This window comes from Callospermophilus lateralis, unplaced genomic scaffold (genome assembly GCF_048772815.1).
Source record: "Callospermophilus lateralis isolate mCalLat2 unplaced genomic scaffold, mCalLat2.hap1 Scaffold_45, whole genome shotgun sequence".
In the NCBI taxonomy this organism is placed as follows: domain Eukaryota; kingdom Metazoa; phylum Chordata; class Mammalia; order Rodentia; family Sciuridae; genus Callospermophilus; species Callospermophilus lateralis.
The window spans coordinates 3,885,981-3,902,092 of record NW_027514398.1 but is presented as its reverse complement, the minus strand read 5'-3'; the positions used below and the strand labels follow the sequence as shown (position 1 = coordinate 3,902,092).

The window sequence follows — 16,112 nt, the reverse complement described above, 5'->3', positions numbered from 1 at the left end:
GAGGGGGAGGGGTAGACCTGGGCGAATTTCTGAGACCACTTGTCCCCTGTGTAAACCTCTTGCCAGGTTTGAATTTTTTCTGGACACTTAAGCACACTCTATGTCATTCTGTCATGCAGTGTGTGTTTACCTGGCCTGTACTTTGGGCCAAACCCAGGTTTGCCAGGGATGGGTTTTCTCAGTTGCCAGTCCCCACACCACAACTGCAAAATTGTTCCTTCCTTTGTCCTCCACATGCCTCAGGAGAGATGGTGGTTTCTTTCCCCATGGACGGATATCGAAGAGCAAGTCTTTCAGGTTTGTTGGGCAATGTCCTTGGTCTCTAAATGCTCTGTACCCAGACATGCCTCAGGCCTCCCCAAAATTCAGTTTCCTTTAATTTGCTTATCCCTCTGCTATGCTCACAGAAGGACCCCTCTGGCTGGAGCTTCTGGCCTGACTGTGGTAGAGGCTGTGCTGCAAGAATTTTTTTCTTATTTTATTATGTCCAACCTCCTTTGTCCCTGGTCTGTTTTGAATGTCTAGTTTTATGTCTCAGTGAAGTCTTTCCTTTTTTTTGTTCACCCATCTTTCAGAGCCACTGTCTGCTTTTTTTGATTTCACTCCATGGAGCACCCAGGAATGTAACCTGCCGCAGTCTGGCTGCAGCAAAATAACCTGGGGGTGACGAGCAATTTGTGAAGACTGATACAGCGGGAATGAGAGCCATTTATTGTAGGACAGGAGGGGTATATATACATTCCACACAGCTTACCTTAATTAACATAAACTAGATTCTGCTGCAGCCCGGCTGCAGCAAAATAACCGGGGGGTGACAAATGATTTGTGTACGCTGATACAGCAGGAATGGAAGCCGTTTATTGTAGGATCTGAGCGGTATTTATAGATTTTACACAGCTTAACTAATTAGCATAAAATAGATACAGCAGTCAACCAATAAGGAATCTCCACACTTAATGGCTCACTTTTGTTACTTTACAAACCACTCCCTCTGGCATTTTGCCAGGTGCCGTGCAGACTTGTTTACAGACTCTAACATTTCTCTGGCAAAATAACAGGTGCCAATCTGACTTGTTTACAGACCTTAACAAGATACACCAGTCAACCAATAAGGAATCTCCACACTTAATGGCTCCCTGGTGTTACTTCACAAACCACTCCCTCTGACAAAATGCCAGGTGCCATTTTGACTTGTTTACAGACCTTAACAGAAATCTCTATTCTGCTATCTTGGATCTCTCCTCATTTTATTTTTTTTAGTTAAAAGAAGGAAAAACATATGTGATGCACCCTTTTTGTCATGTGACAAAATTAAATATACTTATCTTTTTTTTTTGCATTTATAAGGTCTTGATTTAACATCTGAACAGTCATCTTAAATGTCAACTGTCATTCTTATGAAGTAAGTTTCGCTTTCCAGTACTTCCTATTACCGGAACTCCCCGCACCCCCATTAGTGACCTACCCCATGGTACCATAACCCTGCACCAATTCCAGAGGGACAGGACCCCTTTGGTCTGGAAAGCCCGTGGAGCCATCAACCTAAGCCAATCCCATGCTATTCCCACCCGCCCAGCTCTGACACAAGCACCCCTGAGCCTCTCCCACAGCACCACAGCTATGACTCCAAACCCCTACCCCATAAAAGCTGAACTCCCAAACATCTCTCCTCTCTATAGAGAGATGGGCTTTATTTGTCAGCTTTGACAAATAAATTTTCATGTGGATCTCTGCCTGGTTTCAGTCCTTCATTTCATGCTCGCCTGTCTCTTGCTTTCTCGCTTTCCTTTCAGCATTCATTCTGTTTTTCCTGTGTGCTTATCTTCCTTCTTCATAATTAATATTTTAAACAGTTCCTACATAAGGTCCTCTTGACTGACGATAAAATTCTTAATCTTGGAAACAAATATTTTAACCTTTATTTTGCACTTACTTGTGGAAGATAATAAGGTTGGGTATAAAATTTTATACTTAAACAATTATTTTCCCTTAATCATTTAAGAACTAAAATTTGCTATTTTTGTTATGGATTTTTGTTGACTCAGGTTCACTAAAGATTTATCAGTCTGGGTTTCCCCCCATTCTGGTGGCTATTAACAGTGACAGTAGTCTCTCTTGTTAGGAAGAGTAAGTGCAATGAGCCTAAATAAAAATTATTTGTATTAATTCACTTTTGTACTCAGAGCAAACTTATCTAATGAATTTTGAAAAATAGGCAGATATTTTCTCTTCATATACCACTTCCCTATCATTCTCTACATTCCCTTATGCTCTTGAGTTCTTCCTAATTAACATGTGCATCTTGTACTGTTCTTTTACTTTTTCTTCCACTTATGTACTGCACATGAATACTTTTGAAACTTCTTTAAAATCATTAGCTGTCTTCTACTATATGTAGTTTATTAAATCCATTACAATAGGTTTACATAAGAATATTTTTGATTTTCAAAATTTATAATCAATTCCTTTCCATAGTTCTCTTTTTTCATCTTACCTTAATGCAACTTTATAATATTCTATGCTTTAGTAGAACTTATTTCTACATTTATCTCTTCAATTTTCTTAGAAACTTTGTTTAAAGTTTGTGTCAACCTCCCCTGAAGTGAAATTCATATTTTTGTTAGATGTATAGATGCTCCTCAGGTTACAGTGGAGTAACATCCTGATAAACTAATCATAGGTTGAAAATATCACAAATCAAAGATGCTTTTGACACCCTTAAGCTACACAGCATCCTAGGTTAGCAACACAGAGTGCCATGTTCGGTTGCTTTCCTTCCTGATCATATCACTGACACTGCCCTACATCAGAGTGTCAGTTGTACCACATTATCACTAGCCTGGGAAATGATCAAAATCAAGTTCTAGTTTCTGGTCTTGTTTTTATTGAATGTGTATTGAGTTTATACCATCATTCAGAAAATTGCAAGTTAGACCATTGTGAATCAGGGAAATTTATGTATTTTAGCATCTGATTTCTTTATTTCTTTCTTTCTTTCCTCCCTCCCTTCCTCCCTCCCTCCCTTTCTTCCTTCCGAACTTCGAGTCTCTTCACCACTGAACCACATTTCCAACCTTTTTTTTTTGAACTGTCATATTTTATTTTATTTTGAGACAGGGTCTCAAGAAGTTTCTTAGCCTTGCAAAGTTCCTGATGCTGGCATCAAACTTGCAATCCTCCTGCCTCAGCCCACTGAATCACTGGGATTAAAGGCGTGTTCAATCATGCCTAGCATCTGATTTCCATGTAACATCGTTCCCGTATCTCAGTGAGGTTGTTTTTGTTTGATTGCCTTTCCATTCATTTTTCTCTGTGCTAATCAATCTCTGCTTAACCATCATTAATTGTCAAGATTGCATTATCTGAGGGCTCCTGCTGAAAGAAACACTGGGGACCACAGACATGTTTACCAATCCACTATGTTTCTGGGTTCATCTTTTGGCTTCTGAGATTGGTCTTATCACAAACCTAGTTCAGAGCTTACTACAGTCCATTGGTACAGACAGCAGTTACTTGTCACTTTCTTAAACTCACTGACAAGACCTAGGGATGGTGTCTTGAAGTTTAGGGTCTTGAGTAATAAGACTAACTGCAAGGCGCTATTTATTTATATCACTTTATTTTTGCCCTATTATCCTTTAGGGACAAAAACTTTAGTTGTCACTTGTCTGCTTATTATAGAATTCAAAATGACTGACTTTATGACTTAGAGTTTCTGATCCAAAGAGGTATTCTTTAAAGAATGCTTATTTCTCTTCATTTTCTATTTTAGCTTACCCATCATTATTCCATGTGTAATTATTAATTTACAAATGTGTGTGCTTATCAATGCAACTTTAAATACAAGAGTAAACTTCTGAATGCTTATTTCTCTTCATTTTCTATTTTAGCTTACCCATCATTATTCCATGTGTAATTATTAATTTACAAATGTATGTGCTTATCAATGCAACTTTAAATACAAGAGTAAACTTCTCGTGCCTTCCTGACCATAAGTGTTCATGCCTTGTTTTCTTGTAAAATATGAATTTTTCAAAACAAAAGAATAATTAAAAGAATGTCAAGTTATACATCACCACTATGTCTCTAATAGCTCTCACAACAACAACAACACATATAAGAGCCATAAACACTGAACCCAGCATTATACAGAAGACTCTTGGTATGAGCTGGTAATGCTGACGCATTTTGGAGTAATAGTCACAACTCTTTCTGAACCAACTGAGAAATAAGCGTCAGAGGCAGATAAGGATCAAAACATACATAGGGAAACCTAATTGGAACCTGGTTGGAACTTGATTCACTTTTTTCCAATTTGTTTAGTCCAAGAGAGCTTATAGGATAAACAAGACATCTAGCAAGCCTGTGGAATGAACTTCTAAGCACAGAGAATTATCCTACACCCTCTGCAAAAGGTCACATATGCTCAAAATTGTGCTTGTCAGCTTTCTGTTTGCCATAGCAGATCCCTGGTACAACCAATTTGTAAAGAGAAAAAAAATTATTTTTATTCAGTTCATGGTCACTTGGCCCTGTTGCTTTTCAGTCTGTAACAAGAAGCAACCTTCATGGCAGGGAGCATGTGGCAGAGCAAGGCTGCTCAATTCACAACTAGGACAGAAAGAAAGAAGAAAGGATTGGGATCCTACTATTCCCTTCAAAGACACACCTCCAAAGGCTTCCTATTAGATCTTACCCCTTTTATGGTTTAGATATGAGGTGTCCCTCAAAAACTCATGTGTGAGACAATGTAAGAATGTTCAGAAGCGAAATGAATAGATTATTATGAGAACTGTAACCTCATCAGTGGATTAATTCACTAATATGGATTAACTGAATGGTGACTGTAGGCATATAGGATACGACTGTAGGAAGTAAATTATTGGGGACTTGCCTTTGTGGGTTATATTTTTTCCCTGGTGAGTGGAGCTCTATGTTTCCTGGCTGTCATGAACTGAGTAGCTTTCCTCCTCCACATCCTTCAGCCATGATGTTCTGCCTCACTTTGTGCTCAGAATTATAAAGTCAGTCATCTATAGACTGAATCTCTAAAATTGTGAGCCAAAATAATTTTTTTCTCCTTTAAATTGTTTTTGTGTCTTTGGATCAGAGCAATGTTGACTTAAAAGATCCCTTAAAGGTTTTGGTACCTCCAAATGGTGCCAACCTAATGATGAAATCTTTACCACATGACCTTTCGGGGATACTTATGCAAACCTTAGCAAAAGCCACCACATTATTTATACCCAACTGGTAAATGCAAACCAATGTTTGTCTCTCTTTTTCTCAGGAGAAAAGTCAATGAGAGAGGGAAACCAACCTGCAGTATACTCTTACTTATGAATATATCTGTGAATTATCTGAAGAGTTTGTGAAAATGCAGATCCAGTCCAACCAGGTGTGGCCTGAGGTTTTGCATTTGTCACATGCTCCCAAGTCAGGCAGATGCTGGTTTTGAGTAGCAGCTTCCTAGAGTGGGGCTTTCGATGTCCATTCAGGGGATGCCCTAGGTCACAAATATTTTTTCATAATACAAAGCCATTCAGTGGAGTGTTTTGGTGGGTACATGGCATGTGTTGGTTAAACCACTAAAGATAAAAGATGTGAGAATCCTAGTATCTTTTATAAAGAAATTTACACACACACACACACACACACACACACACACACACACACACATATATATATATATATATATATATATATCTTTTTTTTTTTTACAAAAATAAGCCTGACATGGTGGTGCATACCTGTAGTTCCAGTAACTTGGGAGACTGAGGCAGGAGGATCACAAGTTCAAAGCCAGCCTCAGCAACTTATAGAGGGCCTAAGCAACTTAGCGAGACCCTGTCTTGAAAAAAAAAAAAAAAAAGGCTGGGGATATGGCTCAGTATTTGAACTCTTCTGGGTGTAATCCCTATTACATTTTTTGAAAAGAAAAAAAAAGAAAGAAAAACAAAAAAAGAAAGAAAGGAATTCACAAAAATCTAAAACTATAACCCTCATTTCACTAGTTTCTTATTTTGAAGAACATAATTATGTTTATAAAAATGTTATCCATATTAGCATGTAATGGATTTATTTTCATTACGAAATAAGATAAATATATTTTTTCCAGTTCTTATTTGTATTATGGTAAATATCAGTAGATATAATTCATATGGCCAAAGTTTTGGGGATGCCCAATCATTTTTAAAAAGCTTTCCAAGTATTTGAGATTCACTGCTTTCTGATGTATGAAAGTTTATTTTTCCTTGGTCAAGACAAACATGAAGAAAGAGAAAGTATGTTCTCCTACTTTAAAGCTATGTTAAGAAAACATTGAGAGCCCACATATTTTAATAAAACACCTTAGCACAAAGTACCTGTGGACATTTTTGTAGGAAAAAATAGAAGAGTTGGCTATGGCATCTGCTCTTTTTAATGGAATGTCAATAAACATCCAGGGAGTTCTTCTTCAAGTGCCTTACTGTTGGGAAATGACAGAACAAGAAAACAAGTGAGTCTTAATCCCAAAATATGCTACCCTGCCACAAAAGTAGATGAGTCAGTTTATCCTTGGCTTCCTTAAAGCCTCATGTTTTCTCACCCATCTCATGGAGAATATTTGGGACTGTATTTTCATCCAGGATAGGCCAGTATTTTCTTTGTTGAACATGCTATTTCTGTTCTATGAGTTTCTTCTACTTAGGAAAATACATGTGAGGCAATGCATGAAAGAATTCATTTGTTAACTTTACATGTGGTAAAAATATCAAATGCTTCTGGAAGCTTCCAGCCAACATTATACCACATGTGCTTAGTTCAACTGCTTCCACCATGCCTTCACCACCTGAGCTTGATAAAAGTATACTGTTGACTATATCATTAAGCTTATTCTAATGGAAACATTCAGACATGGGTTTTTTTTTTTTTTTTTTTTGGTTTGTTTTCTATGCCTAGCAATGCATTTCACCATTTTCAACTTTTCCCAAATGTTTACTAGTGTGTAAAGTTTGCATTGGATTGGCCAGTTGAGGTGCTGTTTTCCTCCTTTTCTTATGCCTCTGGTATGGTGAGTCATTACTAAATTCCCTGTTTAAATGGATAAATTTTATTTTCTATCTTAAAGCAGATTATATAATATTGACCAACTTGAAGCCAAGGAAGCAGGTGCTTGTCAAAGGTCTATACAGGCCAGTTCTAGCGCTGGAGGCATGTGCAATGAGGGACATAGTCCTTATTCTCTGTGTAATGACAATCTACCAAGTGCAAGAGGAACACAAAGGTAAGCACACAAATGGCTTTAATACTCTCAGGGACCATAGACACAGGAAGACATGAATAAGAAAGATTTTTTTTTTGTTTTTTTGTTTTTTTAATAGTTCACCCAGAGAACAGAGGTAATGTCTATTAGAATAGACAGTCTTCTAAACTGTTTTGAACTTTCCACTTTTTAACATCAGGCTTTTCTCTAAACTTGGGACCTGATATGTCTCAAATGTATTTATTCTTCACAGCCTTAATGATTCTCCTTCAAAATCTTCTATCACAACAAAGTCAGAGATAAACTCCTTGAAGCAAAATTTAAACAGACATGAAAGAGTTAAAACAAAATCCTCAACTACTGTAATGGGTATTTAAGAATAATAATGAATTTATTGTTCATTTTCTTTGTACACAATATTTCACACAGATACACACACACACATACACACATCTTCATTAGAATCAGTGAAGTCTGTACAACTGTTGTCACTCTTTTGCACATGAGTAAATAAGTAGACAAAGTGTCTAATAGTTTCCCTGGTATCATAGACAGTGATAGGCTGGGATTTTGGCATTGCTGTTTTTGAGGATGTGCTAAAGTGCACAGAAAGTTAGTCCACAGTAAATGTTCTCATAGTTTGATAGAATAATTTTTGTTATCATGCTCAGTCTAGTAGCTTGCTCTAACTACTAAGAGCCACAGTGATCAGTACTCTTCCATACTGTAGGGTCAGGCACAGATGAAGCAGGTGAGCCAAGTATCTCTTAAGAGTTCTCATTGGAGGAGGATTTGCTTAAGTTCCAGGATTTCACAGGCATTGCAATATTTCATAAGATAAATCAGACAGAATAATGGAAATATGGAAATACAATTAAATATCAGTTTTGATTAATCATAAAAGTGACAATTCTGCAATTAGTATATAAGCCTAAATAAGAGATGTTGACAATTCTGATACAGACCAACATGGATCTGCATAGGTGAGTGACAGAAGAGAATAGAAACTTCAATAATAGAGTAAGTTAATTACTTGGCATTGTAATTTTTAGGAATAATGTCAGATAAATTTGCTAACATCAGACCAATAAACATAGACTATCTTAGCTCAATATATTTTATTGAGTATTCTTTGGTGAATTCTTTGAATCAAAAGTATTTAAATTGTCTACCATATGCAAGGTACTAGACTAAGGGAAACATAACATGGCAAGCAAAAATGGGGTGTTAATCCAGATTCTTTCTGGTTTAGGTGACAGCACCCCTAATTATAGTGGCATAAACAAAAGGAAATATTTTGTTGATATGGCTGGATTCAATGATTCTAATGATTTATTGCTCATTATTTTATCCTACTTTTTCTCTGTCTTCACCCACTCTCACTTTTGGTTGGCTTCTTTCTGAGTCTCTTTCTCTTTGGTGACATCTCTAGGATAAAAGCGTAATCAGCAGAGACTAAAGTAGATGCTTTTTGCTCTTCCTTCTTGACTCCAAGCTGCTCTATATTCCCCAGCTTCCTGCCCACAGTCTTATATCTGGGTGGGGCCATATGGCTTTTTCTGCCATATGGACTATATTTCATATGCTGCTTCCAAGTATGCTGCTTCCAAGAAAAAGCAAATAAGGAAGGATGTGCCTTTACTTCCTTTCTCTTTTCTTTCTTATGTTAGTATTATTAAGGGCAACAGGTTAAGAATGGGACAGGATTGCAGGATAGAATAAGGTTGGTTCCCAAATAACTGCACAGAGCAGCACTGTACCAGCCATCAACCCATAATGGACTATGCCACGAGCAAAGAATGCACTCTGTGTGAAGCCATTGAGAATTTAAGAGTGTTTGTTACAGCATTCAGCTTTCCTTTTAAATGTGTAGTCCTTAGATTCCCTGATGACAAGGTTGGGGGGGGGAAATGCATTTAGCTAATGGTTTGAGCAAGTGTTCCAAGTAAGACTGCAATGGGCAGAGTTCTTTGCAGAACCAGCTGCTCTGGCCAGGTGTAAGGAGCACTCTTGGTTGCCAAGTTTGATGTCCAGTGTCCAGATCTATGGGGAAAAAAAATAGCTTTGTTCAAACACATGGACTGAATTTCCCTGAACAAATATATTTTTATATTAGAAAAACAATGGTAAAGAAAGGGGATAAGTAAATATCAGTAAACACCCACATACATAATTTTTTAAAAATAATTTATCTGTGTTTTTCTTACTTAACATGTCAATTCATGCCTCTCATTTACCAGATACTGAGCTGAGAACTGGAGATAGAGTGGAAAGAAGACCTTCAGGGTTCCTGTTTTGATAGAGCATGCATTCTGATGAAGAAGACAGACACAGAGAGGGAGAGGGGATCCAGGGAGAAATGGAAAGAATATGGAAAGAAGGATGGGGAGGCCAAAACCGATTCTGAGATATTGAGTTATTTTTATGCAAAAAAAGTTTGTTGTCCAGTAGGACAATTCTATCAACAATCTAAAGCTAAAACTAGATTTAGGGGAAAAATATCATTGTCTCCAGATATAATTTTGCATTTTCCAGAGGGTGAACTGACTGGGCTGGAAGCTTTTAGCAGAGACTCTAATGAGTTAGCTTGTCCTTTAATCATATTTTTTTAGGTTATTTATGGATTCCCTGAATATTTTACAGATTTAGTAGTGAAGTACAAATGAGAGGCTTTCTTTATATCATACTGGAAGTTTTCTTCTGTCAATACCTCCATTACACTTAGGTTCAACATACAACATTTTTCTTATTTAATTTTCTAAAAGAAAGTCATTGAGTAAACTAATGGATAAAATAATTACCTATTTAACTAATGCTTGCTGTCAGACAAGTGTGAGTCTGAGCTGCAGAAAAAAAAACAGGTTAGAAATTGTATAGTTAATTGTAAATATGTCTTTAGTAATTTACAGTTAATTCCATAAAGTCACAAGTCAGAAGAATTCTTTTAGGTTCAACAGTCACTGAAATGTTTGAACTCAAACTGACATGGGCCATTAAGGGTCTGGTGACCTTCGTGGTCAAATCTGGTAGGGACTGTCTTTAGAGGATAGTTTTGAACATGGGCCACAGTCTCACACAACACAGCACCACAGTCGTATCCTTTCCTACTCATCTCCATCTAGAAAGAATGTGATGACCCCGTTTGGCACCAACAGAGACAGGAAAGGATTTTTTGATGAACTGATGCAGAGTTCTATGATGAGAAGGAAAGGAACAAAAGCTGACTCTGGGAAGAGCTACACAGGATTCTATGAGCAAAGATGAGTTTCCTGAACTGTAAATCAATAAAGCCTGTTTCCGCTTCTCATTTGATGCCTCAAGCTCATCTGTTCCCATTTTCAAAGGGCAGCAATGACAGTTTTGGGTCTCTGTGGGGCTTCAGCTGGAGTGAAAGGGATGCTACCAACAGGCACAGGTCCTGCCAACTGGGTGGTGGTTGGGGGCAGGATGGGTGGTGGACCCCTATAAGGGAGTCCCTTCCTAGGACTCAGATCAAACTTTCCTTCAGTCAGTAAATCAGAGCATCACTTTCTGTTACCAAAATGATAAACAGTTGGGAAGCCAGGATGTGGAAGAAATGGCATCTCTTAGGTAAAAAGAACGTGAATCAAAACTGCAATGTCTTTGCCTGAATTGTAACCTAGATAACTGCTTTTCCACCTGCCAGTACCCTACTAGGAAAGGTGTGTTAGAGAGGTATGTGATATCCATTGACAGTTATGAGTAAATGAGGCTCTACCTGCCATCTAAGCACCTTGCAGAACCCTCCACATCGTGGGGAGGGGGGAAACACATTGATAAGGCAGCTGGTATCTCCATTTCCTTATATTCAGCTTTGTTTCACACATTAGCTCCATATCAGAATAAAGCAAGTGCATTAAAATGGAAATATTGAGTAATTTCAACGAAGACTGTGATATTTCCGAAGCTTGAACAAAGTGATATTAAGACACAAACTTAGCCTAAAAAAGGTGTGATTGTAGGACTCAGGAACAACAAATATTACTACAATTATAATCACAACTACAACTACTACTCATTAAGTTATTTGAAATCTGTGCTTGAAATTTGCCATCATGAAGGAAAAATAAAAAACCTCAAATGTTTCAAATTACTCTTGTGTGGGAATTCCCGATTTTCCATGTGTTTCCAGTAAGATTTGATTTCAAGATAATTTCTGGAAAATATAGAAAAAAAAGAATTTGGGTAACTCATAAAAGCAAGTTATATGTGCATAATTGTGTGAGAAAAGCTAAAACAACATTTCACAGCTGGTCAGCATAAAAAATGACTTGTCGGTTTTACTTTACAGATAACACCTGTATGTTTTAAATAATACATATGCACATTATTCATTTGAAGACTTTTTATAGTATAAAGTTTCTGTGTATAGGAAATATAATGATCTAGCTTTTATAAGAATTTATTTTTATGATATTAAATAAAACTGATTCCAAAGCATATATTATCCATCATGATAGATAGATAGTCAAAATTTGTCCTATTCAGATAGCAGAGAAAATGATTTTGAATTTTATCAGGCATGCAGGAAACTTCTTTGTGTTGGGGGGAACCTTGACACTGCAGATCTCAAGAAAGTTTTCTTTGCAAGGGAGAGGGAACAACTGGTCTAATCCCTTTTTCTGGTGTCTAAGCTTTGATCAAAACTTCATATTCATACATCAATGCAGCCTAGAGGGAACCCTAAGTTAGGGTGGGTGCTTGGGCATGACTATACATGCTAATATGTGTTGTGTGTGCTAATGTGTGTGAGATTGTGTGTGTGCACTGGTGCATTAAGATGAATGTTCTGCCACTGTGGAGTAAAGGAAGGTTTGGGAAAAGGAGGGAAGGATTGTAGAGGAGCAGTTTCACCCTCTAAAATCTTGGGACTAAGTGGTAAATATACTCTTTCCCCTGCACCAAAATGTAACCTTTGGTTTTGAAGCAAAGTCTTCTGAGAACTAGAATTTGCAAAGCAAAGAGACACAATGGGGAAAGTTTCACCTAGAGTCTTCAAAGCATGCATAAATGGCCAGGAGCAATAGTGAAGTCTTTCCACTTCATGCTAACCATGCATCCTGCTACCAAGGGAGAGGACCCCAAGAGGACTCTCAGTGCAGTAAGGAATGGGTAGGAGTCTTGATGTAAGAAAGGAAAACAGAGTTGGGAATTGTGATTCTTCTGCAGGGGAGGTAAGGTGCAGGTGTTTGGCTGGCAGGGAATATTTTACTGTCAGATATTTCCTCACTCTTACCATTAAATCCATAGTTTGAGGTAGGGATGAGGAAATGACACTTTAGCAAATTGAAATTTGAGAAAATACCACATTCAAGAACATAGAAATCCTATGAAGCGATACTGAAAATACAGAGCTCAGAGCTCCTGCAAGTGGTTGTTGTTGTTGTTGCATCTTATCCCCTCTATATTTGTGTTTTCCTGTTTGGATACCAAGAATCTGTTGATCCATTTGGCTCCATCTCTAAACTGTGATTGCCTTACAACAATCATTTTGGCTTATTCATCTTCACAAGACCCTGGAAAGCCTCACAAAGCCGCTTGCCCCTTGTTAGACTGGATAGTTTTTAAAAGGTGGGATAGATTAAGCAACAAACTAGAGTTAGAGGATTTAATCTTCCTAAAATTTGGCTACAGATTAGTCGCTTTGACCTCTAGGTCTCAGTTTCTTCCTGGTAAATGAAAGTTGCCTTAGAGGATCTCTATGATGATTTCCAACTTAATATCATGATGGAATAGAAAGCCTTTTTCTCCTTTTAGTAAATGTAAAAGTTATGTATCAGTTGAATTTGTGATTATATCTATATATGCAGTGAAGATTTCTCCTTAAATATGCACAAATAAAGCTGTTATTTAGGATAAGATAATGAAGTAGAAATCAGCCCACCTAAACATGATCGCCAGTATATTGTCTTCCTATGATTAAACACTTCAACTACTTTCATCCAGTGCAGATTACGTCCTTAAACTAACATTATTTTTCTAGAACATAGCTGCTCATTCTAATCCACTAAAGTAATTTTTTCACATATCACCAAATGAACTTTCTAAAGTGTTAAAGTAACTTATACAGGGGGGAAAAAACTTACTTCCAAGAAGAATTGTTCTGTATGAGTAGGAATTTATTCATTCTATTCAAAAGCTCTGTTAGTTTTTTTCCTTGTGATATGTGGTTCTAATAAATATTCAGCACTTGATATTGATATTTGGAATTTTGTTTCTAAGTGTTCTTCAATGTACTCATAAATGACTGGATAATCTATCTGAATATAAATGTCGTTTTTAAAAAAATTAAGGCATAAAATTTGTGTGAGAAGCTCAGCACCTTCAAAAGAGACAAGCTTTAATAAGAAGAAAATTCAGTTGGAATTTCCTTAAATTCTAAATAATAAATATTTTGTGGATGAAAAGAATTATAATTAATACATCTGAACCACTGTCATCTTGAAATACCTATCAAAATGATCCACTGAGATTAACAATGATGAAATGAATCGAGGTTGCTTTATAAATGGTGTTTAATGCCAAATGCTGGATTATTTCACTAAAACTGGATAAGAAAATTAAATTTGCTATTTGTAGGCACAATGTACTGATCACTGGAGTAAAAGTCCTGAGCTTAGTGCTGAAGGCAATTGGTAGAAAATTGGAGATTGCTGGAACCTAGATTCTCTTCCTTTATATTCTGACTTATCAGCCTGGTAGTATGGGCCTTGGACAACTGACCACTGAGAGACTGAGGGGGTTGGAAATCCACAGGCCTTCAATAAGAGCAACTTCCTTGCAGGTTCTGATGAATTTCAGAATCCATCAGCAGCTACTGAATATTCCTGGGACTTGGAAGTTCACTTAATTTATGAGTGAGGATCAGATGTCAGGACACATTTTATTTGCCTCCCAGATGATTACAGATGGTGTTCCAGTCGGAGGGAACATCATTACTGGACATTTCCAGAAGTCCTCCAGAGGTTTATTGGTACTTTGAGGATAAACCTCCAGCTAGTCCTGGACTTTCATGGTTCCCTCCCTAAGAAGCGATCATCAGCTTGGGGGCCACTGAGGTATCTCAGCTACCCTTGTCACCCTCAGAGTTTAAAAAAATGCAAATGTGCTAATTATACCAGATTCATTTTTTACTGATGTGGTCATGGATTAGTCTGAAGAACATTGGTAGGGGAGGTGCTCCTGCTGCTACAGTAGGTCTTCTAGTCATTATGTCAGAAAGCCCTAGGACTTTCCTTCTACCTTTTTAGAATTGATAATTAGAGGAAACAAAGAGGACAGAGAAAAAGGCCAACAGTGTGTAAATGCCACCCGCGTACTAATAAGCACCAATCCGCCTTCTCTACGAAGTATTCTTTTTTCTCCTAAAAGGAATTTCTGAAAAGACTAGTAGTCTAAGGCCTATGACAATGACTGTTTATTTTCTGTGATTGAACATATGGACATTTATCATTTTAATTATCTTTTAAGCAGGAATAAAAAGAGAAAGTGAGAATACAAAATTTACAAATCTTGGTTGGGGGGGGAGGGGATTGAGGAGAATTCATTTCAGTAGCTACCTATTTCCCTCCTTGCCTTTCTAAAGCAACAGCGTTCCAGTGGCTGGGATTAAGTGACAGATTGTGGGCACTGACTAGAGGCGCGTTGGAGAAAGCGGGGAGCCCATCCTTCGCACACAAAGCCGCGGAGTTCCCATGCTGCAGGCAGCTCTGCCCTAGGGCACCGTCGCGCTCCAAGCTCAGGGACCCGCAAGGAAGCGCCGGCGACTGCTCTCGGCAACCCTGACTAGCTGCTGGTGGCTGGGAGAAGTTAGTCATCCCGCGGGGGAACCGAGCTAGCGTCGGAGCTCGAATAGGCTAGGGAATGAGGAGGCAGGAAACCCAGTACCCCTGGACCGCTGGAAGGAAGCGAAGGAGTGAGGGGGCGGGGGGTCGCTTGGGAAGCTGAGAGCCCTGGCTGGTGGATGGTGAGGTACCATCTGCAAAGCCTGAGCGCACTGGCCTGCAAAGGGGAAAAATTGCGGCAGAAACTTCCTACCCAAAGCAAGAAAGGCAAGCGAGAAAGGCAGGGAGAGACTTGAAGTGTCTCAATAACTTTAAAAACACCCCAAAACATCCCTCCAGAAGATGAGGTAAGCCGAGGCTAACCCACCCCTCTTGGTTGTGAAATACCAGAACGACCCGGAGTCGCTGTGACTTTAAATGAGACCAAGTAAATTTTATGTTTTTCTTCCCAAATACCCCCACCCCCCACCCCGCCCGCCCTTGCTCCCTCCTTTGTCCCTCCTTCCTCTCCTTCAGGTCCCGGTCCCTTCCTCCTTCTCCTCTCCCTTTCCTCGATCACCCTCCCCCGCCCTTGCTCTTTCCCTCCCCCATCTGATTAGGCGCAGACGGGGAAGGGTGGGAGTGGTGGGGGAAGCTCTCCCTTTAAGAGGCAGCGTGCAGTGACGAATTGTTGAAATTGCCATTGCAGGATGGCATGCCGCTATAAATTCATTGTTCCACCTCCTCGCATCTTCACAGCGCTCGCGCTGCTCTCTGAGCTCTCTACAGCCGACTGGGGATGACTGCGGGCAGGAAGACACCGCATCCAAAGGGACTCGGACGCGCTGCTTCTCCGGCTCTCGTCAGTCTCCCCCCCCCCCCCCCCCCCCCCCGCGCATTTTTGTTTTGATTTTTATGGCTTTTTTCCGTCTCTTTCTTCCCTTCCTCCCGGTTTCAGCAGAGCCGAGGAAACCCACAAAATCAGAAAGGAAGTGGCCCCGAAGCTTGGAAACTCCGCAGCCAGCAGGTCCGGAGCAGCCAGGGGGCGGGAGGGGGTGCGCACCAGTTGCCCGCCTGGTGTG

The 16,112-nt window shown here is 38.9% G+C and overlaps 1 protein-coding gene across 1 annotated transcript in view; it reads left to right on the top strand.

Moving 5' to 3' along the window:
- The first annotated feature begins 15,829 nt into the window (after nucleotides 1–15,829).
- LOC143388918 (A disintegrin and metalloproteinase with thrombospondin motifs 5-like) overlaps nucleotides 15,830–16,112 on the top strand; it is a 33,885-nt gene continuing 33,602 nt past the window's right edge. Inside the window, exons 1-2 of the mRNA XM_076842342.1 lie at nucleotides 15,830–15,892; nucleotides 15,989–16,107. Coding sequence (XP_076698457.1) covers nucleotides 15,830–15,892; nucleotides 15,989–16,107 — 182 coding nt within the window. The remainder of the gene's footprint in view (nucleotides 15,893–15,988; nucleotides 16,108–16,112) is intronic.